Here is a 27,982-nt window from a genome sequence, read left to right as displayed (position 1 = left end):
GCCACAGCAACGCGGGATCCAAGCCGAGTCTGCTACCTACACCACAGCTCACGGCAACGCCGGATCCTTAACCCACTGAGCGAGGCCAGGGATCGAACCCGCAACCTCATGGTTTCTAGTCGGATTTGTTAACCACTGCGCCACGATGGGAACTCCAGAGGAGGCAGCTCTTTTGGTAAGAATTCTTGTTAGGGTGACTTGTTTAGGAAATTAATAGTGTTTTGATCTTCAGCCTCTTATAGTCTAACTCATTGTTTCTCCTAAGCCGTGAGGTTCGAATTAGTTCTCTACACGTTTTCCAGTTTGTATTGTCCAGTTCTTTGTGGGTCCATTCCTTTTTCAGAGCTTGGTTGCCCTAGCCAACTAAAGCCTGGGCACCAGAATGGTATGGCGCACATTCTTTGGGGCAGACCTGACTGTGCATAACTAGGGGAGATTTAACTGGAAGATGGCCCATGGTATCTGAAAACTATGGATACAGGTGGTGTCATCAATGTCCACCTAGGTACAGCTGGGTGTAGGGCTTGTTGCATGAGCAGATGTGTGGAAAGCAGTTGATAGTGACACAAGATCTGCCTCTAGGATTGTTCTAGCCATGAGTTCCAGATTCAGACTTTAAACTTTTGAAGACTAACAAAAATAAGGCTCTTATTAGGAGTAACTATAAGAACTGGGCAGGTTGTAAAGGCCCAGTTACTCGGTTACTGTAACTGAGGCATTAAGGGAGAGGATTTCATTTTAGAACTAGAGCAGAAACTCATTTACAAAGTAGAACCAAAAGTCAAGTGTGACAAAAGGAATAGTTAGTTGAAAGCTGAATCATCTGACCTATTGAGACTTAAATTTTCCTTGTGTTAGAAGAAAGATTATTCCTAGAACAAGATGGGATTCTGAACCTGCATTGGGATTAGAAAGTCCTTTCTGGATTCTGAAGGGTAGGTGGTAAGCAGCAGAGGAGGTTCCCAAAACCTTTGCTGTGGTATTTAAAATTAGGCTAGGATCTGCAATCTAATAAACTGATGTGGTTGACTCCTCACTAAGCCTAAATGAAGTTGGAGTTCAACTCCTTAAATTTGAATTTAGGCTGTGTTTCTTCCTGGCTTTGTAATGTGGGACAACTTATTTAACTGCTTTTAAACTCACTTTCCTAGAGTTCCTGGCGTGGCTCAGCGGAAACAAATCTGACTAGTATCCATGAGGACACAGGTTCGATCCCTGGCCTCTCTCAGTTGGTTAAGGGTCTGGAGTTGCCATGAGCTGCGGTGTAGATCGTAGACGTGGCTTGGATCTGGTGTTGCTGTGGTTGTGGCGTAGGCCAGTGGCTACAGCTCCAATTGGACCCTTAGCCTGAGAACATCCATATGCTGCGGATGCAGCCCTAAAAAGACAAAAAAGAACCCCCCCCCCCCAAAAAAAAAAAACCTCACTTTCCTTATCTGCCAAATGGGGCTGATAATGGTACTCATTAGATTGTTAGGAAGATTAAAACTGAATTAATACATGAAAAGCATTTAATTAAAATAGTGCCTGACACAGAGATAACATTTATTAAGTGCTTAGCAGTATTATTAGAACATACTTAAAGTTACTAATAATGTGATTATGAACTTTTGTAACATGTTCATCTGTCCCTATTTTATGCATCTACTTTATGTGTTAAATTGTATGTACAGGTTTTTGATGAGAAGTATTTTCTGGTGGAAATGGATGATTTGCGACCAGAGAATCATGCACAGAGATCCTTCGTGTGTCATGCCAATAGTCCTGGTATTTTCCCTGTGCAGTGGAGTCTGAAGAATGGTTTACACATCACCCCCCCTCCTGGTCTGTATTTGTTCTGTTCTGATTTGTTTGCTTTGAAATGAGATTTATCAGATGCTTAAACCCCAACCTGTCCTTAATGTGTTGGGGTCCTAAGACAAATATAAATGAAGACCTAGATTCCATATATCTACATATTTAAAAGTTATAAATTAAGCTAAAAAACTAGTAAATAAAGTCTGTTCTGCCCTACTATCTTGATAAATATTGTCATAACAACCCAGGACTCCATGCAGCTTCCTTAGTTTATTCCATCTGTGTCTTGGGAGGCAACAGGAATGAGGGTAGGATGTAGTGAATATTGGGAGCTGGCTAATAAGAAGAGGCCTTAGAGCCAGAGCTAGGAGGTAGATTATGTATAATTTTTAGGTTTCTGGGCCTCCTCTTGAAGGGAAGTTCTTTAGACTTAGGAGGGAGATTGATGGTCAAAAGTAGAACTCAGGCTGTAGGTAGGAAAGTAGCAACTCATTTTCCTCATTTTTGTAACTTTACAAAATGTAATCTTTGACCCTTTAAACAAGGCTTTTAAATATGACTTATTTGGAGTTCCCATCTTGGCTCAGCAGTAACAAACCCGGCTAGTATCCATGAGGGTGCGAGTTTGATCCCTGGCCTTGCTCAGTGGGTTAAGTGTTGCCATGAGCTGTGCTGTAGGTCGCAGACATGGCTTGAATCCTGCATTGCTTGGCTGTGGCGTAGGCCAGCAGCTGCAGCTCCGATTGGACCTCTAGCCTGGGAATTTCCATATGTTGTGGGTGTGGCCCTAAAAAGGAAAAAAGCAGAACAAAATAAACCTCAAAATGGATTAAAGACCTAAATATAAGACTGGATACTATAAAACTCTTAGAGGAAAACAGGCCAAACACTCTCCGTCATAAACTACAGTGGTATCTTCTCAGATCCACCTTCTAGAGTAATGACAGTAAAAACAAAAATGAACAAATGAGATCTAATTAAACTTAAAAACTTCTGGAGAGAAAAGGAAACTCCAAAACGAAAAGACAGCCCACAGCATGGCAGAAAATATTTGCAAATGAAGTGACTGACAAGGGATTAATCTCCAAAATATCTAAACACCTCCTATAGCTCAATACCAAACAAACAAACAACCCCATCAAAAAATGGGCAGGAGTTCCCATCGTGGTGTAGTGGTTAACGAATCCGACTAGGAACCATGAGGTTGCGGGTTCAGTCCCTGCCCTTGCTCAGTGGGTTAACGATCTGGCGTTGCCGTGAGCTGTGGTGTAGGTTGCAGACGCGGCTTGGATCCCGCGTTGCTGTGGCTCTGGTGTAGGCCGGTGGCTACAGCTCCGATTCAACCCCTAGCCTGGGAACCTCCATATGCCGCGGGAGCGGCCCAAGAAATAGCAACAACAACAACAACAAAAGACAAAAAGACAAAAAAGACAAAAAAAAAATGGGCAGAAGATCTAAAGAGACAGTTCTCCAATGAAGACATACAGATGGCAGAAAAACACATGAAAAGATACTTAGTATCATTAATTATTAGAGAAACGCAAATCACAATTGCTATGAGGTACCACCTTACACCATTCAGAATGGCCATCATCAAAAAGCCTATAAACAATAAATGCTGGAGAAGGTATGGAGAAAAGGGACTCTGTTACACTGATGGTAGGAATGTAAGTTGGTGCAATCACTGTAGAAAACAGTATGGGAATTCCTCAAAAAACTAAAAATAGAATTTATCATTTGACCCAGCAGTCCCACTCCTGGGCATCTATCCAGGGAAAACCATGACTTGAAAAGATACATGTACTCCAGGAGTTCCCATCGTGGTGCAAAAGAAACAAATCCAACTAGGAACCATGAGGTTGAGGGTTCGATCCCTGGCCTTGCTCAGTGGGTTAAGGATCCGGCATTGCTGTGAACTGTGGTGTAGGTCGTAGACGTGGCCTGGATCTAGCATTGCTGTGGCTGTGGCATAGGTGGGCAGCTTATAGCTCTGATTGGACCCCTAGTCTGGGAACCTCCATATGCCATGGGTGTGGTCCTAAAAAGCAAAAAAAGAAAAAAAAAACCCAGAAAAGATAAATGTATTCCAGTGTTTATTGTAGCACTGTGTACAGTAGCCAAGACATGAAAGCAACCTAAATGTCCATTGACAAAGGAGTGGATAAAGAAAAGGTGGTACATGCACAAAATGGAGTATTACTCAGCCATAAAAAGGAATGAAATAATGGCATTTGCAGCAACATGGATGGACCCAGAAATTATGCTAAGTGAAGTTAGTTAGACACAAGTGTCATGCTATCATTTATATGTGGAATTTAAAAAAAGATACAATGAACTTATTTGCAGAACAGAAACTGACTCCTACACTTTGAAAAACTTATGGTTACCAAAGGAGACAGGTTGAGGTATAGGGGAAGGATGGGTTGGGGGTTTGGGATGGAAATCTTGCAAAATTAGGTTGAAATATGGTTCTACCACTACAAATATAATAAAATTCATTGAGTTTAAAAAAAGATACTGGAGGAGTTCCCCTCGTGGCGCAGTGAAAACAAATCCGACTAGGAACCATGAGGTTTTGGGTTCAGTCCCTGGCCTCGCTCAGTGGGTTAAGGATCTGTCATTGCTATGAGTTGTAGTGTAGGTCGCAGACGCGGCTTGGATCTGGCATTGCTGTGGCTGTGGTGTAGGCCAGTGGCTACAGCTCTGTTTGACCCCTAGCCTGGGAACCTCCATATGCCATGGGTGCAGCCCTTAAAAAATAAATAAATAAAATAAAATAAAGTTATGGAGCTTTTAGCATTGTTATAGACAACAAAATAGTCTTTAAATAGAAGGAAAGTAGTGGATCATGCACTTGAAAATGGTGATAATTTACTGTCAGGAATTGAGGTGGGGACAGAGAGAACTTAGTGCCTGTCAGAGTTGGGGAGGTGACTGCAGGGGCTCTTTGTCTGTGGGATGATAGGGTCTTGAGTCCCATTCTGTGCCTGTGGGATATTGAGCTCTGGGGAGCAGGAAAGAGCTAAGACACAGCTGGACAGCTGGGTTCAGTCCATCTCCTCACACACACACAGGCTTCTCTCAAGAACCTTGTAAACTTAAGCAGGGAGTTAAGCTCAAGTTTTTCCTGAAATGAATTCATGATTCAGGTTATAAGAGCATTGAGATTCTGTAGAACACAAATCTGAAAACTGTGCTGAGGGCCTTTTATCAATAGTAGCTAAGACATATTTAAGGAAATAACTCGATGAATGAAGAACTCTTCACATATTAAATAGTATTTAGGTTATTTGCTGTCTCTTTTTCCTTTAGAGCTTAAGTCATAGCAGAATGATAATGACTGGATTTATTAGCACAAATCAAATCCAGTCTTAAATTCTTATGGTAAATTGTCAGCAACTGATCATAAAAAATATCACTCAAATAGAATGCCTAATTTGAAATTTGATGTCCTAAAAATTATCCAGAATTGTTCTCTTTTATAAAATTACTAGTATTTTGGATTTATATGGTGTTTTTTTCCTTCTCTAAAAAGGTCAAGAGCTCAAGTTAGCAAAATTAGAAGTGGTAAAACCAGGCAGGCGTGTGTAGTATGAATCATTGCTCTTTTGTCCCCTACCTAGGCTACCCGGGCCAGGACTTTGATTGGGCTGACTACCTCAAACAGTGTGGTGCTGAAGCTGCTCCCCAGAGGTGCTTCCCTCCGGTGAGAATTCCACTTCCTAAAGGCCACTGCTTGGGAGCTGCCAGGGACTTCTGTGCTTGCTGTACTCTAGTGATTTTTACCTTTGTTGATTGCAATAAAATGGTCCAAGGAAAATTTCATTTACTGTGAAAATTAATTGATGAGTTCTAAAAGTTTATTGGTTTCTTTTTCTTTTCTTTCTTTCTTTTTTTTTTTTTAAGTCTTTTTTAGGTCTGCATCCGAGGCATATGGAGGTTCCCAGGCTAGGGGTCAAATCTGAGCTCTAGCCACTGGCCTATACTACAGCCACAACAATGCTAGATCCAAGCTGAGTCTTTGACCTGTACCACAGCTCACAGCAACTCTGGATCCTTAACCCACTGAATAAGGCCAGGCATCAAACCTGCGTCCTCATGGATTTGTTTCTGCTTAGCCATGATGGCAACTCCTTATTTTTCTTATTAGCTGAAATCACGTGAGTTCAAAATTTTAGTTTATGATCGGAGTTCCCACTGTGGCGCAGTGGGTGAAGAATCCAATTATAGGGGCTTGAGTTGTAGAAATGTGGGTTTGCTCCCTGGCACAGTGGGTTAAGGATACTGCATTGCCACAGCTGTGGCGTGGGTTACAGCTGGTGGCTCAGATTCAGTCCCTGCCCTGGCAACTTCTACGTGCCATGGGTGCAGGAAAAAAAAATGTAAATAAAATAAAATTTTGGTTTATGGTTATTTTTAATGGTTCACTAGTATGAAAAAAATGTTGAAATATTAAAGGGAGAAAAATTATTAAACTTATTTATGGTTTACAAAGCCAAATAGAAGTAAAAAGCTTAGAACACAAAATAACAGTTCCCTGCTCTATCACCTTCCCTGGCTTCCCTTCTGAAAAGTATTCACTTCCTGTTATTCTCACTATTATTCTGATATTTATACTTTTTTTTTTTTGTCCTTTTAGGGTCATACCTGCAGCATATGGAGGTTCCCAGGCTAGGGGTCTAATCAGAGCTGTAGCCACCAGCCTACACCAGAGCCACAGCAACGCGGGATCCAAGCCGAGTCTGCTACCTACACCACAGCTCACAGCAACACCGGATCCTTAACCCACTGAGCGAGGCCAGGGATCAAACCCTCAACCTCATGGTTCCTAGTCGGATTGTTAACCACGGAGCCATGACAGGAACTCCATGATACTTATACTTTCTTATTTTCAAAATAATGTGCTTCTATCTTTAAGTCAATTTTAGATTCTGTATTATGGTAAATGAGTTATCTAGCTATTTTACCTTATCTTTCTCCTCTCTTATGATCTCTTCCTGTTAGAGTGATATTACAATTTTCAGTTGAATTGAAATTTGAGTATTTACATTATCATGTGCATTTAGATATTATTCACAGATGAGTATTGCAATATTTTATTATTGTTTTCTTTTGTATTTGTCCTCAAGTTAATAATTGTCATGTTTTTCATAGCTTAATTTTCTTTGTTTCTGTTACTAGCTCTTTCCACATCTTCCAGTAGATTCTTAAAACTATTTGCACATCAGGAAATCTGTCATTTCTAGGTTTTTTTTTTTATATAAACACCAGTCTTGGCAACATCCATTCTTTCTTTTTAGACAGGTTACTACTTTCTTGGCTTGCCATGTAGTTTGTTTGTTCATTTGTTTTGGCTTTTTAGGGCCACACCTGTGGTATATGGAGGTTCCAAGGCTAGGAGCCACAGCCAGGGGGGATCTGAGCCGTGTCTGCAACTTACACCACAGCTCATGGCAATGCTGGAACCTTAACACACTGAGTGAGGCCAGGGATTGAACCCACATCCTCATGGATACTAGTTGGGTTCGTTTCTGCTAAACCACAATGGTAACTCTGCCATATAATTTTAATTCTGGAAACTGTTCTTCTGCGTCACCCAAGGAATTGCCTCCCCCTTTTCTTAGGATTTGGGATTCCAATTTTGTTCATTTCATGGCTTCCTCTTTTTTGGTTACTCCTGTGTTTTGATGGAGCCTATCTCTCAATAGCTTCCTGAAATGAGATGCAAGAGATATAAATTTTAATAGACTTTTTGTACTTGAAAATATATTCATTGTGGGAATGTAAACTGGTACAGCCACTATGGAGAACAGTTTGGAGATACCTTAGAAATCTATACATAGAACTTCCATATGACCCAGCAATCCCACTCTTGGGCATATATCCGGACAAAACTTTCCTTAAAAGAGACACATGCACCCGCATGTTCATTGCAGCACTATTCACAATAGCCAGGACATGGAAACAAACCAAATGTCCATCAACAGATGATTGGATTCGGAAGATGTGGTATATATACACAATGGAATACTACTCAGCCATAAAAAGAATGACATAATGCCATTTGCGGCAACATGGATGGAACCAGAGACTCTCATACTGAGTGAAATGAGAAAGACAAAGACAAATACCATATTGATACCACTTATAACTGGAATCTAATATCCAGCACAAATGAACATCTCCTCAGAAAAGAAAATCATGGACTTGGAAAATAGCCTTGTGGCTGCCAAACAGGAGAGGGAGGGAGTGGGGGGGATCGGGAGCTTGGGGTTATCAGATACAATTTAGAATAGATTTACAAGGAGATCCTGCTGAGTAGCATTGAGAACTGTGTCTAGATACTCATATTGCAACAGAAAAAAGGGTGGGGGGAAAATGTATACATGTAAGAGTAACCTGATCCCCATGCTGTACAGCAGGGAAAAAAAATAATAAAAAATAAAAAATAAATTTAAAAAATAGTAAAAAAAAAAAAAAGAAAAAATATATTCACTTATTAACTTGACTAATAGTTTGACTCAGTATGGAATTTTAGGCTGGAAGTTATTTCACTTTAGAATTTTGAAAACTTCAGTGTGTCCTGTCTTCCATTTTTGCTATTGAGAAGTTGGAAGCCATTCTTATTCTTTTTTTTTTTTTCCCCTTCTTAGGGCATGTAGAAGTTCCCAGGCCATATTAACTGTTCCATATTATTGGCAATACCAAATCCTTAATCTGCTGTCCGACACAGGAACCATTTTTATTCTTAATTTTTGTATGTGATCTGCCTTTTTATGTCTCCCTGGAAGGTTATAGAATCCTTTTGTCCCTACGTTTTGGTATCAGGGTGGCTCGTCTGCCTTTACCCACATGCTGGTGCATGGAGAGCACGTTCTGTCTGGAGACGCCTGCCTCTCTGTGTGGAATTTCCCTTCAATCTCTTTGATTTCCTTCCTTTTTTTTCCCTCTCTTTTCTCTTTCTGGAGTTTTTCATTTTATTGGCCCTCAGGATCAGGCCTCTAAACCCTCCCACCCCGTTTTTTGTTTCTTGGGTTTTTTGCTTTGATTGCTAGAGATTTCTTTAACTTTTATGTTTTACTCTTCCTTTTGCGTTTTCAATTTATGATAGCACATTTAAAATGTTTTAAAGCTATTTCCGTTCTCTGAATATTTATATTTAATAACATACTATTCTTGTTTTAAGGATGCCAGAGTTTTTCTTATCTTTCAGAGGATGGTAGGATGTTAATTACCCCTGCCTTTTGTGATTTTTCTTTTTGCATAATCTGTTTTCTCCGCCTTTCTTGTTTTGTCCTTTAAGGTCTCTGTCTTTCATATCTTTAGATATCAACATAATTCCTTTGTGGAATTTTTTGCTTGTATTTAAGACATGGAGACTGAAAGAAAAAGCTAATTAGAGGCTCTGAGCATGTAGTGGGGCTTGTCAACCATGAACTTCCTTGTGGGGTAGGATCCCCATTTGTTGGAGAAACCGAAATCCATATCTTATGTGTTCCTTTTTGTGCTTGTTGTGTTAGCACAAGAGTTCTCTTCCATTCCTTTGTGTGGAGAGTGGAGGCAGGGATGGACTCTCAGCACTCTACATGCTAAATAAAAGCCTTGTTCTGGACAACATGCATGCCCTCTGCTGATCTGTGTCCTCCTGCCCAGGGATCTGATGTTTTACCCTCTCTGGAGAATAAATCTCATTTTCTGTAGAGAGGAGAAGGAATAATTAACCTGGGGTGTGGAATGGAGAAATTACTCTAGATGAGCACATAAGTTAATACTGAGTTATGTATTTGGATTTGATTGATTTATATTATAGTCAATTTCTGAGCATGAATTTAAGGAGAACATGAAGCTTGAGGCAGTGAACCCTCTTCTTCCTGAAGAAGTGTGCGTTGCCACCATTACTGCAGTGAGAGGCTCCTACCTTTGGCTCCAGCTGGAGGGTAAGTGCCAGCACCCCTGAGAAGCCTTCCTCTGATAATTCTTTGTGTTCCTGTTTATCCCTGTAATGTAGCTTGTTAAACTTTATCGATTAGCTAAATTGAGGTTTTGTTCAGAGGCTTCTAATTTGTAATGTAGAACTCTAAGCTAAAAATTTATCTTCTTGTCCTTGACTTTAAAATGTTGTTTGAAATGAGTGTTAATAAAAGGTCTTCAGTACAGGGTCCTCTGTTTTCATGGAAGGGAAAGTATAGGTCAAATAGCACGTATTTTGACATGACCAAACTATATGAGCATGAGCATTAATAACTAGCTTATTTGAGAGATTGTAATTTTGTCTTTTTTTTTTTTTAATGCTGAACCACCCTTTATAGGAGGTTCCCAGGCTAGGGGTCTAATTGGAGCTACAGCTGCCGGCCTATGCCACAGCCACAGCAACTCGGGATGCAGGTGGTGTCTGTGACCTACACCACAGCTCATGACAATGCTGGATCCTTAACCCACTGAGTGAGTCCAGGGATCCAACCCGCATCCTCATGGTTTCTAGTAGGGTTCATTAACCGCTGAGCCACACGGGAACTCAGAGATTATAATTTGGTTGCCCTCAACCCGTGGTACCAAAAAATATGTAAAATTGAAAAGATATGTTGTACTAAAAGTAGTATTCAGTGATGGAACAGGTTTGTAGACAGAAAGCACTATGTGAGTACCTAGCACTACAGCCAGTTATATTTGGCCTGGGTTTCTTTTTTATTTAGCTATAAACAGTGAGGCTTGGTACCTACTGTTGTTTCTGATTTATAGAATTGGCATTTAATATAGGTATCAAGGACAGCCTTGGATGTACACATTGATTCGTTCCTTGCTGAGCAGCTTATCTGCATCACTCCCTGATTAGAGCTCACTGGTCTACCTTCTGGCATGTTCCTGAGTACCAGAACTAATGTTTTTATTGAGTAGAACTGTCACTCTTGCCTTTTATTTTCCAGTTATTTCTTGGAATTGACTGTCATATTTGTCAACCGTCTGAATGATATTTCTGGTTCCAGTTGCTTATTTGCTCTTCCCTAACTAAGAGTTACCCTATGTATTCACTACCCATTTTGGTCTTTATAAAGTTGTGCATGGAGACAGTTTGCTTTTTGCTTAATGTTTGTCGTATATGAAAAATTATGACTTCTGTATAAAAGGAACTTGCTTAAGAGACTTTATGTCTGTGTTATTGCAACAGTAGGTCATTGTCTAGGCAGTAGCTTATGAAGAAGCCTATTTAATGGTCTTAAACATTTTTTTAAAAATCTAAACAGGTTCTAAGAAGCCCATACCTGAATTTATTGTGAATGTGGAATCCATGGATATATTTCCTTTGGGCTGGTGTGAAACCAATGGTCATCCCCTCAGCGCTCCTCGCCGAGCACGAGGTAGCTGTCTATTTCTGGGTCAGAGGATTGACTGTTAAATCATCTGTGGTGTGGCTGCTACCACGTAGGATGAGTACTGGACATTTCAAAGGAAATTAAAATGATATTCTGGTTATCTGTTTCTGCATAGGAAAATATTTATTGCAACAAAGCATTTATTATTTTATTTTATTTTTTTGTCTTTTGTTGTTGTTGTTATTGTTGTTGTTGTTGTTGCTATTTCTTGGGCCAATCCCGTGGCATATGGAGGTTCCCAGGCTAGGGGTTGAATCAGAGCTGTAGCCACCGGCCTATGCCAGAGCCACAGCAACGCGGGATCCGAGCCGCGTCTGCAACCTACACCACAGCTCACGGCAACTCCGGATCGTTAACCCACTGAGCAAGGGCAGGGACTGAACCCGCAACCTCATGGTTCCTAGTCGGATTCGTCAACCACTGCGCCACGACGGGAACTCCCTATTATTTTATAGTTTCTATTGATCAGGGATCTGGGTACAACTTAGCTGGGACCTCTGGATCTAAGTCTCTGGTGAGGCTACATTTATTGTGTGATTCAGGGCCCTCATCATCTCAAAGCCCCAGCTGGGAGGATCTGCTCCCAAGTTAACTCAGATGGTTGTTGGCAAGAATTCAATTCCTCATGGCCTCTTGGATGAAGGCTTCAGTTCCTTGCTGGCTGTTGATTGGAGGCTTCTCTCAGTCTCTTGCCATGTGGGCCACTTCATAGGGGAGCTCACAGCATGGCAGTTGACTTCCGTCAGAGCCAGCAAACAACAGAGTAAAAGAGGTTGAGCAGGGAATTCCCGCTGTGGCTCAGCAGGTTAAGAACCTGACAGAGTCTCTATGAAGATTCAGGTTCAATCCCTCCCCTCACTTGGTGGCCATAGATGTAACCATAAAAAAATGGTTGAGCAGGACAGAAGTCAGTGTGTTTTATAATTTAAAGTCATCTTTCCCCCTACTTTTAAAAACAGCTTTATTGAGAAATAATTTATAACCCCTAAAACTTGCTCCTTTATTTTTTTTAGTGCTGCACCAGCGACATATGGAAGTTCCCAGGCTAGGGTCCAGTTGGAGCTGCAGCTGCCGGCCTCTGCCACAGCCATGGCAACTTGGGATCTGAGCCACATCTGCGACTTACACCACAGCTTGTGGCAACACTGGATCCTTAACCCTCTGAGCACGGCCAGGAATCAAACCCACGTCCTCATGGATACTAGTTGGGCTTGTTACTGCTGAGCCACAACGGGAACTCCAAATTTGCTCCTCCTTTAAAGTACAATTGACCGTTGAACAATACACGTTTGTACTGTGTGGGTCCCCTTATACATAGATTTTTTTCAATAAATATGTACTACAATACTACATGACCCTTAGTTAGGTGAATATGTAGTGCAGAACCACACATACAGAGAGTAGAATGTAAAGTTAAACATGGATTTTCAACTGCACGGCACCCCAATCCTTGTGTTGTTCAAGGGGAAATTGTATTTAAATCCTGGTTCTGTGTATACTTAAGTAGCAAGTTATTATTAATAAGTATTGATGTATCCTTATCAAAAAATAAAAATAATATATTTTCAAGCCTCCCTGGGACAGCCAGCTCCTATGAATATTTTCTGGTGGGAATATAAAATGGTGTGGCTACTTTGAAAAACAATCTGGCACTTCCTAAATGTAGTTATATACTCAGGAGAAAATAAAATATATATCCACGTAATAAGCTGTACACAAACATTCATGGTAGAAACAGTCCAAGGGTCCATCAGCTGATGCACGGATAAACAAATGTGGTATCTCTGCACAGTGGAATAGTGTTCAGAATATAAAGGAATGAGGTATTGATATGCTCTAGCACATGGACAAACTTTGAGAACACTAGGCCCATCACCAAAAGACACATGTTGTATGATTCCATTTATAGGAACAGGCAGATTTAGAGAGGAAAAGTAGATTAGTAGTTGCCTAGAATAATGTGGGAGTGGAAGGTAGAGAGGTGATTGCTAAGGGGTGCCGAGTTTATTTTTGAGATGATGAAAATATTTTTTAGTAGACTGTTGTGAAAATTGCCCGATTTTGTGAATATACTAAAGATCATTGACCTGTGTATAGTTGTCCCTCAGTTTACATGGGGAATGGGTTCCAGGTCCCATCCTGCCGTGGATACCAGAATCTGCAGGTGCACAAGCCACAACTGGCCCTCTCTCTCTGGGCTTTTGCGTCTCCAAATCAGCCAGCCACGCATTGTGTAGTACTACAATATTTACTATGGAAAAAAATCCACATACAAGCAGACTCATGTAGTTCACACCCATGTTGTTCAAGGGTCAACTGTATGCTACTGTTAGCTTAATGAATTTATATTTTTTCCTTTGTCTTTTTATTTTTCTTGACATTTATATATATATATATTTTTTTTCTTTTTATAGTACACAAACAGAGGAAAATTGCTGTGGTTCAACCAGAAAAACAGTAAGTAATAGTATGTTTGAAAACTTAACTTTTGAAAGTTAGTTAAGATATCTAGAAAAAGAAGTAGCTATTTCAGAGAGTATATCTCCTCATACATTGTTTTCTTAGATGGAAGCATCATCCTTTAATTCACCTTTGATAGTTTACATACTTCTCACACCATGTGCATTTTCTAAAATGGCATTGCATACAAATGGGTAGAACCCATTCTCAAGATGTATCCCCACTGAAGTTTCCTTTGGCTTTTGGATGCTGAAGACATTTGAATAATTGAGGAAATAAGAGTCTCTGTGCTGGTATTTGTAAGGAAGACCAAAATTTTAAATCAAGATATGATTTGTCACAGTGAAAAAAACTTGAGGTAGAAGACAACAGGTAACAACTCTATAAAAAAAGCCACATTCAGAGGTATGCCCACATGTCCTGTCCAGAAGCCCTTTGTACTATTACTGTCCTACTCACTTTTGAGCAGCAAAGAGTTACTGGTACCTTCAAAATTCAAGAGTTTCTGGGGAGTTCCCATTGTGGCTTAGTGGTAACAAACCCAACTAGTATCCATGAGGATCCAGGTTTGATCCCTGGTCTTGTCCAGTGTGTTAAGGATCTGGTGTTGCTACAAGCTGTGGTGTAGGTTGCAGACTCAGCTCAGACCCTGCCTTGCTGTGGCTGTGGTGTAGGCCAGCAGCTTAAGCTCTAATTCGCCCCTAGCCTGGAAACTTCCGTATGCCACAGACACGGCCCTAAGGAGCAGCAAAAAAAAAAAAAAAAAAAAAACCCAAAAAACAAAACAAAAAAACCCCCAAGAATTTATGTATACATGTGTGTTTTTAAAAATTGGGCTTTCTGTCTTAGTTAGCTTGGGCTGCCAGAACAAGTTACCAGAGGCTGATGGCTTAAACAACAAAAACTTAAGTTTCATAGTTCTGGAGCTGGAAATCTAAGATCAAGGTATCAGGCCAATTTGGTTCCTGGTCAGGGCTCTCCTCCTAGCTTGCAGACAGCCATCATCTTTCAGTGTCCTCACATGGCAAGGACAAGGAGGAAGGGAAATCTTCCTTTCTTATTCTCTCTCTTTTTTTTTTTTTTGTCTTTTTGCCATTTTCTTGGGCTGCTCCCGCGACATATGGAGGTTCCTAGGCTAGGGGTCGAATCGGAGCTGTAGCCACCAGCCTACGCCAGAGCCACAGCAACGTGGGATCCGAGCTGTGTCTGCAACCTACACCACAGCTCATGGCAACGCCGGATCCTTAACCCACTGCGCAAGGCCAGGGATCGAACCTGTAACGTCATGGTTCCTAGAAGTTAACCAGTGAGCAATGACAGAAACTCCTCCTTTCTTATTCTTAAAAGGCCACCATTCCTGTTGGATTAGAGTCCCACCCTTTTCACTGTGTAAAAGCCCTATGTCCCCACATAGTCTTATGGAGGGTTAGAGCTTTTCAACATGTGAATTTAGCAGGACACAATGCAGTCTGTAGCAAATTCTGTGTAATTTATAGCTGCTTTTATGGCTATCTGATAATCCAAGTGGAGAGAAAGGCCACAGAATTCTATCCCAGATAGAGAAATGAGGAAGCACTGACAAGAGAACTTGCTTTGGGAGTTCCTGCTGTGGCTCAGTGGGCTTGGCAGCGTCTTGGGAGCACTGGGATGCGGGTTCGATCCTGGCCTGGCACAGTGGATTAAGGATTGGCATTGCCACAGCTGTGGCCTAGGTCACAATTGTGGCTTGGATCTGATCCCTGGCCTGGTAAGTTCTTTTCCTCAAAAGGCAAAAAACAAAGAAAATTTGCTTTGGATTTTTCCTTCACTTAATTGTCAAGACTGGTTCAAAGCCTTAGTCAGGAAGTAGTCCAGAAAGATAAATTAGCCTTTTTCAATGATGGCTGTATACTGAATAATTCTGTCTTTTATAACATAATTTGTCTTTAATTTTGAAATTGATGGAAGAAGGAAACAGACCTTATATAAAAATATTTGTTTTTTATCTATTAAAAAATAAATACAGATCTTCCTTCACTTTTAATGGGTTTATGTCCCAATAAACCCACCTTAAATTGAAAATATAGGTTGAAAATGCATTTATACACTTAACTCACCGTATATAATGGTTTAGCCATTAGGTTCTCTGAACACTTAACATTATCCTACAGTCAGGCAAAATTATCTACCACAGGAATTCTCATGTAATTTATTGACTACTGTATTGAAAGCAAAAAACAGAATGGTTGTATGTCAGTTGTTTACCCTATGATCTCCTGGCCAACTGAGTTCCTACCCAAGATCATGAGAGAGGAATGTACCACATGTCACTAGGGAGAATAAAAATTCAAAGTTCAAACTGGTTTCTGCTGAATGCATATCACTCTCATACCATTGTAAAGTTGAAATATTGTTAAGTCGAACTACTGTAAATTGGGGACCATCTGTAATTTACTTGTGGTTTAAGAATTCCACAAGGAATTCTATAATTTGCTGCTCACATGAATGAACATATGCAGTATCGCAGCACTGTCTACAGACTGTTTTCCCCCTAGAACATGTACATAGTTTTAAAAACAGTTGCTGTTTTTTAAAAAGTAGGATCAAAGAAGCACCTTTTGCTATAGATTTTGCAGTTTGCCACATTTGCTTTCTTCTTAGATTTAAAGAAAACTAATCCTCACATTTTACTGACTTTAAGGATTATCTCATTATCTTATGTTTTCTTGACCCAGAATACCATCCTCAAGGGCTGTCCATGAGGGTCTGAAGAATCAGGAGCTGAATTCCACAGACTCAGGTATAAGTGCATGCAATCTTATAGAAAAGATGACCTTTGGTTTCTTTTAATGGACTAAGTCTAAAAATAAACAATACATTTGATTTATGGGAGTAGCTTCATAGAGGAGTCTCTTAATTGTGATTTTGAAAAGTTACAATTGTCTATGATGTATTTAGTTTAATGCTTATCTTTAGGCTGGTATTTCTATTCTTTTGTAATATTTTAGTTATTATTTACTGATCACTTGTCAGCGTTAAAGTCTCCGGAGGTCCTTGAGTTACCATCCATGTGTATAAATGAAGAACCTGAAGCTTTCCATATTATGCTGTTTTCTAAGCTGAGTGATTGAGAGGTGGATATTTATTCTTCTTTAAAACCTTTTTATGGTATACACACCTTATGTGTATATAAACTTATATATATATATATACACAAATATTAAAAATTAAATACTGAAAAAAACAGATTGTCCCAGAGGCAATGCCTGATGGATGAGACAAGGATTCTTGCTGAAGTCCTAAGCCTTTTATCCAGGACTCCTTGGAACTCCTCTTGACTCCCCTTTGCATGTAGTATAATGTTTAGCATCTTGGCTGTGTGTATTTTAGTGCAAATTAGGCATCCAGGTGGTATTAATAAGCTAGAAAAGAAAAGAAACCAAAGCTCAGAGAGGTTACACACATTATACTAGAAGGGTTTGAAATGAAACTCAGAGAGTTCCCGTCGTGGCGCCGTGGTCAGCGAATCCGACTAGGAACCATGAGGTTGCGGGTTCGATCCCTGCCCTTGCTCCGGGGGTTAATGATCCAGCGTTGCTGTGAGCTGTGGTGTAGGTTGCAGACGCGGCTGGGATCCCGAATTGCTGTGGTTCTGGCGTAGGCTGGTGGCTACAGCTCCGATTCGACCCCTAGCCTGGGAACCTCCCGTATGCCTCGGGAGCGGCCCAAGAAATGGCAAAAAGACGAAAAAAAAAAAAAAGAAATGAAACTCAAGTTTTTCTCAAGTTGTCTTTTCTACCCACTGCCTTTTCATTACATCATTTATGCATAGAATATCAGGGCTTTGTGACTCCATATTTTTGATGTATTACTGGCCATTGTAATGTCTACTAAAACTACAGAATTAATATATCAGTATCTCATGATAGCTAAAATATTTTTGGTTTGGGTTTTGTCATAGGTCAAGGTACTTTGGAAACAGAGCCTGAGACTCTGATATTTGCATGCAGGAGTTTCATTGGGGAGTGCTTCCCTCCTGAGAAGGGTCAAGGACACAGCGCTGTGCAGAGGGAGAAGTTCAGCCATAACGTAGTGTGGCAAAGTCTCTTCCAGTCCCACAGGGAGCTTTGGAGCTGGTATGGCTGCTCAGGGTCCTCCCTAGTAGCCCTTTGGTGGCCACACCCTTTTACTCCCTCATTCATCAGTTATTGGAGGTGGGCTGCTACTCCCTCCCTACCTCACAAAGGGTGGGACCTTGTGCAAGGTAGCTCTCTCCTACTGAGGGGCAGTTCTGGACTGAGGGCAATTCCAGGATAGACTTTCAGCTGAGAGCTGTAAACTGCCAGCATTCCCAGCAGCAGGGAAACTCCCCAGAGGGGATCTGGGTGGCAGAGTTCAGATGGAGAAGTGGGTGCTGATATGCTGACCACTGTGCTGAGACTGGGTTCTTTATTAGAGAGTAAATGCTGTGTCCTTCAGGATCCTATCAGTAGTGGGCAGTGTACACACATTTCCTTTGGATTAACAGGGCAGTACCCATCAGAAGAGCTTCTCTTTGCTTTATATGAAAATGAAGATGTTTTAGTGTCTTTGAATTTTTTTTCTATTTAGTAGTTGAATTGCCAAATACTCATATGAGATTTTAAAAAAATTTTGTTTGAGTATAGTATTCACACAGAAAAGTAGTTAAAGAGAGGGGTCTCCAGGCCTTGTTATATACCCCACACCACCTGAAGAATTTAAAGATATGGTCACAGCATACTTTTGGCCCTCTGAGGAATCCCATGGATAAAAGGGCTCCCACATCATCAAAGGTTGCCAACATAGTAGTTTGGTGGTTTTAAGGGGACAAATTGCAGTTCTGAATAATATTCAGTATCACTTTCTAGGAATATTCCAAAATAGATTATTGAATAGTTGGTCTTTAGGAATTATCATGAATTCTTGAAGTAAATCCTCACTTTCTGTAGTGATAGAAGCTCTGGAACAATGTTACATTAGCCGGGAATTAATGTGCAGTAATTCAGGGTATTGTTTGATTTCAGCAGAGTGTGAGCTCTGTAATAGATTTGTTGTAATAGGTACTTCATGGTCAGACAATGTTAAGCTTCAACATAAGTAATTCGGAATGTTATGTAATGATTGATATGCTTGTTTTTTCCCTAGTCATCCAACTTTGGAAACATAGAGTAGAAAATCATTCTGTTCTAAATATTTGTTTCTTTTCATTTCTCAGTTATGGTTAATGGAAAATATTGCTGTCCAAAGATATACTTCAACCATCGTTGCTTCTCAGGGCCATATCTTAACAAAGGAAGAATTGCTGAGCTGCCTCAATGTGTGGGACCTGGGAACTGTGTCCTGGTCCTCAGAGAGGTAAAGTTCTTGTCTAGTGTAAAAAAACTCGGAAATTTCACAAAAGTCTCATAGATTCATTCATACAATATCAGTGTGCTATAGATTGACAACTCTAGGTTTTGTCAAAAGTGTCTTACTTTTCTCATGTATCGGACATTGAATTGGACATGTAATTATTTCTGCCATCTAGAGGACATTCACCTAAGTGTTCTTCATGTAGCAGGTTCACATCTGTCACTGTAGAAAGGTGTTCTGTCAGAGTCCTCATGAGGGCCATGCAGCAGGAGTGAATGTGAGAGTAGTCTAAGCCTGAGAGGCTGGGCAGCCTTAACCTGGGACCACGCTAGAGCTACATGCACATCTGCTGGACTTGCGGAGCTGCCCAGCTGGGGTGCCAAACTGTAGGTAACAGACAGGAGGCTATTGAATTTTTTAGCTCTTAGGGTGACAAGGCTGGGGAAAGGATTTGGAATTATGTACAAGAGTAACTTTTTTTTTTTCTTTTCTTTTTTGGCCACCCATGGCCTATAGAGTTCCTGGGCCAGCCAGGGATCAGATCCAAGTCACAGTTGTGATCTACACTAGATCCTTTAACCCACTGTGCTGAGCCAGAGATCAAACCTGTGTCCCGATGCTATGGAGACACCACTGAGCTCATTGCGCCACAGTGGGAACTCTTAGAGTAACTTTTTAATTTATGGTATCTATTTCTTTTAGACCATAATATTTACAATATTTCAGAGTGTCTCATTACTGTCTTATTTACAACTTTAGTCAGCTGTCATATCTTCAGTATTATTATTTTGTTAATATTTGTTAATTCATATGAGTAAAATTAAGAGTTCCCATTGTGGTGCACCAGGAGCGAATCCAACTAGGAACCACGAGGTTGAGGGTTCAATCCCTGGCCTCGCTCAGTGGGTTAAGGATCTGGCATTGCCATGAGCTGTGGTATAGGTCGCAGACACGGCTCGGATCCTGTGTTGCTGTGGCTGTGGTGTAGGCCAGCAGCCGTAGTTCTGATTAGACTTATCTAGCCTGGGAACCTCCATATGCCATGAGTGTGGCCCTAAAAAGCCAAAAAAAAAAAAATCTATCTATCTATATATATTTATATATGGCTATAGTTAATGCCTAGGTGACATTCTGGTGGATAGCAAGGTTCTAATGGTCTACTTTTCTTCTTCCCAATCCGTATTTCTGCTTTAAAAATGGAGTGCAGGTCCTCACTTTACTTATCAATGCAGCCTATAAACCCAGTCGTGTCCTTCGGGAGCTGCAGCTGGACAAAGACTCTGTGTGGCATGGATGTGGGGAAGTCCTAAAGGCCAAGTGAGTAGGCTCCTCTGATGTTTGTCTGTCCTTAACAGGTCACAGAATCAGTTCTTCCATGGATAGTATTAGGATGCTTATGTTCCCTTGGGGTAGTGCCTCTTAAACTGTTTGTGGTAAGGGAACAGATTTGTTTTTTAAGTTTCCATCCTATTGCGGGCCAATACTTTTATAAAATACAGAATAAATGAGTTATAAGAAATATGGAATTTAAAAGACAAAATGCAGGAACAGTTTTTTTTGTTATTAGAGTTAAGAGCCGTAAAATTACCTTTGCATCTTACTGTGAAAATTTATAAACATTTACTCTTGTTTTCTGACCCAATCTTGTCTTGGATGGATTTTTGCTAATTTAAAAAACTCAGGAGTTCCCATCACGGTTAAGTGGAAATGAACCTACTAGTTATCCATGAGGATGCAGGTTTGATCCCTGGCCTCGCTCAGTGGGTTAAGGATCCAGTGTTGCCGTGAGCTGTGATGTAGGTCACAGATGCAGCTTGGATCTGGTGTTGCTGTGGCTGAGGTCAGCAGCTATAACTCCAATTCAACCCCTAGCCTGGGAACCTCCATATGCCGCAGGTGTGGCCCTAAAAAGAAAAACAAAAAAAAAAACAACTCAGCTTTTGGAGTTGTTTGGTAGCATAGTGGATTAAGGAGGATCTGGCATTGTCACTTGCAGTGGCTTGGGTTGCTGCTATGGTGTGGGTTTGATCCCTGGCCTGGGAATATCTGCATGCTGTGGGTGCAGCCAAAAAAGAAAACAAAAAAACCTCAGCTTTTCATTGTCATAGCATACTAAATTATAAATTTGATTTAACTACAATATAAATTCCTTATTGTTTTCTGAGTCCTCAAACAGTAAGGGACATAGAATATTCTAAGAAGCAAAAATATTTCTCAAGGAGTTCTCACTGTGGCTCAGCAGGTTAAGAATCCAACTAGTATCCATGAGGATATGGAAATGGGTTCGATCCCTGGCCTTGCCCAGTGGGTTAAGGATCCGGCTTTGCTGTAAGCTGTGGTGTAGGTTGCAGACACGGCTCTGATCCTACATTGCTGTGACTGTGATGTAGGCCAGCAGCTGCAGCTCTGTTTCGACCCCTAGCTTGAGAACTTCCATATTCCGCAAGTGTGGCCATCAAATTTTTTAAGATATTTGATTTTTCTCTGTGTAATCACTAGCCCAGTAAACTTGCTATCTGGTATCTTCTGTTGGCAGATACAAAGGAAAAAGTTATCGAGCTACTGTTGAGATAGTGAAAACAGCAGATCGGGTGACTGAATTCTGCCGACAAACCTGTATCAAACTGGAGTGCTGTCCTAATCTCTTTGGTCCACGGATGGTTCTGGATAAGTGTTCTGAGAACTGCTCTGTACTTACAAAGACTAAATATAGTGAGTCATGTTGATTATACCTTATATCCTGGAAAGTTTTTATTTTGTAGACATTCAGATGTAGCAGTGTTACACAGACTTTTTGGATAAAGGGCCAGATAATATTTTATGGTATGGGTCATGTGATCTCTTTTCCATATTCTTTTTTGTTTTATTTTCATTTTTTCTTTAAAGAATACTTTTAAAAATGTAAAAACCAGAGTTCCTGTTGTGGCACAGCAAAAATCAATCTGACTAGTATTCATGAGGGTGAGGGTTTTATCCTCGGCCTCATCCAGTGGGTCAGGGATCCGGCATTGCCATGAGCTGTGGTGTAAGCTGACAGCTATAGCTCCAATTCCACCCCCTAGCCTGGGAACATTCATATGCCACGAGTACAGCCCTAAAAATCAAAAATCAATCAATCAGTAAATAAAAGTAAAAGCTATTTGTACTGTGTCTTTAAAAAATATATAAAAAACCTTTTTAGCTTGTGGGCTATACCAAAACAGGCCATGGGCCGTATTTGGCCTATAGGCCCTAGTTTGCCAACTTTTATATATAGGATGTATATAAATTAGCTATCACATCTAATAGGATATGTAATTCATTTATACAATCTGTAAATGTTTTTTACATATCCATTGTATTCTGCCACTGTTCTAGCACTGGGATAAGTAGTAAAGAAAAAAAGTTCCTGTCCTCATTGAGTTTATATTTAAATGTGGAAAACAGATAATGAGTGAACAAGTGGAAGTGCCATGGGAAAAAAATGAAGCAAAATAAGCAGAGTAGGAGAGTGAGAAAAGCTAGGAGCTGGGATGCTGTTCATAAGGTGGCCAAGGAAGTCTTCCTGACAGGTGATACAGTACCCTGAAGGGAGCAAGAGAGCCAGCTATGCAGATATCAGGGTAAGAGTGCTCTGGGCATGTCGTAATAACACCTACTGCCTCTCTCTGCTTATCTTCTCTCTGTGAAGCTACAAAAAGAACAAGAAAAAAAAGTCATTTTTAATTTGGGGTCTTGTCGGGGCATTGTTACCCAAAGAAAATTTTGATCATATTTTTCTTTAAATCCTCCAAGCCCTGATGTCATTTGGGAGAATTAATACAGAGGAGGATTTTACCTTGTTAAACTCGAAGACTTCTTTTAGGGATCTCTAATTCTGTGCCTCTTAGACTTTATCATGCATGCAGATCCCCTGAGGATTTTATTAAAATTGGAGGTTCTGATTCATTGGGCCTGTGGGTATCTGGGGCCTAGTGTCTGCATTTCCAGCAACTCCCAGGTGCTGGTGATGGTGCTCATCCAAGGTCCACATTTAGCGTGATGAGATTTCTAATCAGTATTTGAATCACAACGTCATATAAGAGTCTAACCTTCTAGTTTCTACTTATACTCATTGGATTGTAAACTCCTTAAGAGCAGGGTTTGTCTTAGCTTATAATTATTATTATGTCAGATTCAACACTTAGTTTAGTAAATTGAAATGCTTAGTAGCCAAGTGAAATATACTATTCTTATAAGCACCGCTTTGAGCCTTTGGAGTTACGTAGATTTTATTACGCTTTTCATCTGAATTTATTTGTCATGTGATGTAATTGAAATTAGCCTAGATTTTAGGAAAGAGCCTTTCTTTTTGGCCATGCCTATTGGTATGCATAAATTCTTCAGCCAAGAATCAAACACAGGCCACAGCCATGATGATGCCAAATCCTTAGCCAATAGGCCACCAGGGAACTCCTAGGAGAGAGACTTTATAATTTTTCCCAGTTAGTAACTTGAGTGATGTTATATGGGTTTACATCATTTAGTATTTTTTTTCTGCAAAAAATTACATTATATTTTGGTATTACTTTAATGTATAACTCAGAACTAAACTATATATGCTTCCTTTTTGGAAGTGTCTTTACATTCTAAAATCTATATGAAAATACAAAGGATCTAGAATAGTCAAAATGTCCTAAAAAAGAAGAATAAAGTTGGAGGACCTTACTCCATCAGACTTCAAGTTTTACCAGAAAGCTTGAATAATTAAGAGTAGGATATTGATGAAAGAATAGTCAAATAGAATCTTAGGACAGAACAAAGGTCTAGAAGTAGAGACAGATGTACATAGTTAAAGGATTTTCAACAAAAGTGACAAAAAAATTTAATGGGAAAGGAATTTCTCACAACAGATGGCACAGGTAAAACTGAATACCCAGATTGTATTTTTTTTTTTTTGGTCTTTTTAGGGCTGCCCTTGCAACATATGGAGGTTCTCAGGCTAGGGGTCCAGTTGGAGCTATAGCTGCTGGCCTACGCCACGGCCACAGCCACAGCCACAACCAGATCTGAGCCGTGTCTACAACCTACTGCACAGCTCACAGCAACGCTGGATCCTTAACCCACTGAGTGAGGCCAGGGTTTGAACCTGCGACGTCATGGATACTAGTCAGATTCGTTATCAATGTGCCACGATGGGAACTCCTGAATACCGACATTGAAAAAAGCAAAATCAAAACCTCCTGGCTCCTACTTCACCATAGTTAAAAATTAATTCAAGGTATATCATAGACCTCATGTAAAAGCTAAAGCTATAAAGTGTCTAGAAGAAAACCAGAAAGGTACCCTCACGATCTTGAGCTAGGCAAAGATTGCTTAGACAGGACACGGAATTCACTAACCTGAAGGAAAGACTAATTTATCACCAAAATTAAAACTTTGGCTCTTTCAATAGTACTGTTTATAAAAAGGAAAAGACAAGCCATAGTCTTGGAGAAAATAGTCTTTTTGTGTGTGTTTTGGTATCCCTGGGTGGGTATGAATGAGAAAATATTCTTAATACCTATATCCAACAAAATAACTTTTCAGAATTCCCGTCGTGGTGCAGCGGAAACGAATCTGAGTAGGAACCGTGAGGTTGTGGGTTCATCCCTGGCCTTGCTCAGTGGGTTAAGGATCTGGCTGTGTCGTGAACTGTGGTGTAGGTCGCAGATGCGGCTTGGACCTGGCATTGCTGTGGCTGTGGCGTAGGCTGGCAGCTGTAGCTCCAATTAGATCCCTAGGCTGGGAACCTCCGTATGCTGTGGGTGCGGCCCTAAAAACACAAAAGAAAAAAAAAAACAAAAAAAACTGCAACTTCTCTCCAGAATGTTAACACTTACAACACAATAAAAAAAAAGAATTTTTGAAACTAGAGAATGCTGGTAATTGTACAACATTGTGAATATACTAATACCACTAAATTGTGCATTTTAAAATGTTTAATTGTGTGTTTTGTGAATTCTACCTTAATTAAAAAATAAGTAGGAGTTCCCGTCATGGCGCAGTGGTTAATGAATCCAACTAGGAACCATGAGGTTGCGGGTTCAGTCCCTGCCCTTGCTCAGTGGGTTAACCATCTGGCGTTGCCGTGAGCTGTGGTGTAGGTTGCAGACGTGGCTCAGATCCCACGTTGCTGTGGCTCTGGCGTAGGCTGGTGGCTATGGCTCCAATTAGACCCCTAGCCTGGGAACCTCCATATGCCTCGGAAGTGGCCCAAGAAATAGCAAAAAAAAGACCAAAATAAATAAATAAATAAGTAATTAGGAATTCCCACTGTGGTGTGATGGGATTGGGGGAGTCTCTGCAGCACCAAGGATGCAGGTTTAATCCTTGGCCTGGCACAGTGGATTAAAGGATCTGGCATTGCCACAGCTGTGGCATAGGTCACAGTTGTGGCTCGGATCTGATCCCTGGCTGGAACTCTTTACACCACAGGGCGGCCAAAAAAGAAAAAAAAAATCAAAAAGAAAAACAAAATGATCTGAAATTAGATAGTGGTGATAGTTGTACAACAGTGTACTCATTCATAGTCTTTGTCTAAAGACCACCAAATAGGTGTACTTTCAAGTGATGCATTTTACATTATGTGAATTATATCTCAAAAAATAAACAAACAGGGAAAACCATTTTTAAAAATGAATGAAAGACTTGACTAGATACTTCACCAAAAAAGATATGCAACTGGTTGATAAAGCACATGAAAATGTGCTCAATAGCTTTAGTAATCAGGCAAATGCAGATTTAAACTACGGTGAGAAATTACTACATATCCACTAGATTGGCTAAAATGAAAAAGACTGACCATCCCACATGTTGGCAGACGTGTACAGAGTAGCTAGATCTCTTGTGCATTGCTGGAGTATAAAATTATATAACTCTTTTGGAAAACTTTTGACAGTTTCTTTAAAGGTAATCATATGTTTGCTGTATGATCCAGCAGTTACATTCCTAGAAGTTTACCCAAGGAAAACGAATATGTCCAATGAAAGCCTTGTAGAAGAATGTCCTTTGCAACTTAATAATAGCCAAAACTTGGAAACAGCCCAGGTGCCCATCAACAGGAGTAGATAAACCAGTATATTCATGCAGTGGGATGCTATTCATCAATGTGAAGTAATGAAGTATTCATCATATAACAGCATAGATAAAACTCAAAATCATTATACTGAGTGAAAGAAGCTTTGTTGGAAAAAGGATTTAGTGAATGATTCCTTAGATGAGGCGGAACTAGTCCATAGTGATGGAAATTAGAATAATGATTACTTCTGGTGAGGGAGACTGCCTAGGAAGTGACCCTGGGAACTTTCTAGGTTGGTGGAAATGTTCTGTATCTTGATAGGGGAAGGATTTTTCAGGTTTATGCATTTGTCAGTTACTAGTCAAACTGTACATTTAGAATGTCAACAGTTAAGGAGTTCCTACTGTGGTGCAGTGGTTTAAGAGTCCAACTGTTGTGGCTCGGGTTGCTGCGGAAGTCCGGGTTTGATCCCTGGCCCTGCACAGTGGATTAAAGGATCCAGTGTTGTCACAGCTGCTGTGTGGGTCATACCTGCAGCTTGGATTCAGTCCCTGGCCCAGGAACTTTCATATACAGTGGGTGCAGCTATAAAAAAGAAAAAAAAGAATGTATGCAGTTCATATTATTCCATTGTATGGAATTTAAACCTGAATCAAATAGTATACTCATTTTGTGCTATGCTAATGGAATCTCTTGTGGTTTGAGGTGCATGAAAATAATGAAACTACTTCATTTCTTTTTGTCATTCACATTAGCACACTACTATGGAAAGAAGAAAAATAAAAGAATTGGGAGGCCACCTGGTGGGCATAGTAACTTAGCATGTGCACTGAAAAAAGCCAGTAAAAGGAGAAAGAGGCGGAAAAATGTTTTTGTTCATAAGAAGAAACGCTCCTCTACATCTGTTGATAATACCCCAGCAGGCTCTCCACAGGTATGACATCTGTGATGTATGTACCTGTAAAATCTAGATGCCCAGAGATCCCTGCGTTACAATGCAGACAGAAACAATACCTGCAGGTCTTTCTCATTCAGATCTCTGGCCCCTGGAAGATGGTTTTGTGGCTCAGGAATGAGTTTGTCCTTGAAACTTCTTTCCTTGTTCTCTAGGGGAGTGGGGGTGAAGATGAGGATGACCCAGATGAAGGGGACGATGATTCCCTAAGTGAGGGCAGTACATCTGAGCAGCAGGATGAACTCCAGGAAGAATCAGAAATGTCAGAAAAAAAGTCATGCTCCTCCTCTCCCACCCAAAGTGAGATATCCACATCGATTCCTCCAGATAGACAGAGAAGAAAAAGAGAGCTGCGCACTTTTTCATTTTCTGATGATGAGAATAAACCTCCTTCACCAAAGGTACGCATTTAAAACTACAGTGGCTGTTTTTTTCTCTCTTGACAATTCCCCTGAAGCTAATTCTTAATGATGTTGGCATTACACTTATTTCAGTATAGGCTTCCGTTGAATTTCTTGGTCTCTTTTTAAAAGATTCCAGGAGTTCTGCTGTGGCGAAGCAGGTTGAAAATCAGACTATAGGGAGTTCCCATCGTGGCGCAGAGGTTAACGAATCCAACTAGGAACCATGAGGTGGCGGGTTCGGTCCCTGCCCTTGCTCAGTGGGTTAACGATCTGGCGTTGCCGAGAGCTGTGGTGTAGGTTGCAGACACGGCTCGGATCCCGCGTTGCTGTGGCTCTGGCGTGGGCCGGTGGCTACAGCTCCGATTGGACCCCTAGCCTGGGAACCTCCATATGCCACGGAAGTGGCCCAAGAAATAGCAAAAAGACAAAAAATTTAAAAAAATTCAAAAAAAGAAAATCAGACTACAGTGATTCAACTTGCTGCAGGGGCACAGGTTCAATCCCTGGCCCCGCCCAGTGGGTTAAATAAGGAGCTGGCATTGCCACAGCTGTGGAGTAGGTCTCAGGTGCCTTTTGGATTCGGTCCCTGGCCTGAGAACTTACATATGCTGCTGGCAAGGCCATT

At 40.6% G+C, this 27,982-nt stretch overlaps 1 protein-coding gene across 3 annotated transcripts in view; it reads left to right on the top strand.

Annotated features, from left to right (window-relative positions):
• The window catches only part of SFMBT1 (Scm like with four mbt domains 1), a 157,799-nt gene that overhangs the window by 126,810 nt on the left and 3,007 nt on the right, over nt 1-27,982 (top strand). For all 3 annotated transcript variants that reach the window (XM_047776728.1, XM_047776720.1, XM_047776738.1), the window contains 11 exons: nt 1,674-1,824; nt 5,421-5,503; nt 9,608-9,734; nt 11,040-11,153; nt 13,583-13,625; nt 16,343-16,407; nt 18,844-18,983; nt 20,188-20,297; nt 21,517-21,692; nt 26,754-26,932; nt 27,109-27,354. In XM_047776728.1, the coding sequence (XP_047632684.1) occupies nt 1,674-1,824; nt 5,421-5,503; nt 9,608-9,734; nt 11,040-11,153; nt 13,583-13,625; nt 16,343-16,407; nt 18,844-18,983; nt 20,188-20,297; nt 21,517-21,692; nt 26,754-26,932; nt 27,109-27,354 (1,434 nt within the window). The remainder of the gene's footprint in view (nt 1-1,673; nt 1,825-5,420; nt 5,504-9,607; nt 9,735-11,039; nt 11,154-13,582; nt 13,626-16,342; nt 16,408-18,843; nt 18,984-20,187; nt 20,298-21,516; nt 21,693-26,753; nt 26,933-27,108; nt 27,355-27,982) is intronic.

Source organism: Phacochoerus africanus, chromosome 1 (genome assembly GCF_016906955.1).
Source record: "Phacochoerus africanus isolate WHEZ1 chromosome 1, ROS_Pafr_v1, whole genome shotgun sequence".
NCBI classification, from domain to species: domain Eukaryota; kingdom Metazoa; phylum Chordata; class Mammalia; order Artiodactyla; family Suidae; genus Phacochoerus; species Phacochoerus africanus.
The sequence above is the reverse complement of the archived record's forward strand: the minus strand, read 5'-3'. Positions and strand labels throughout refer to the sequence as shown.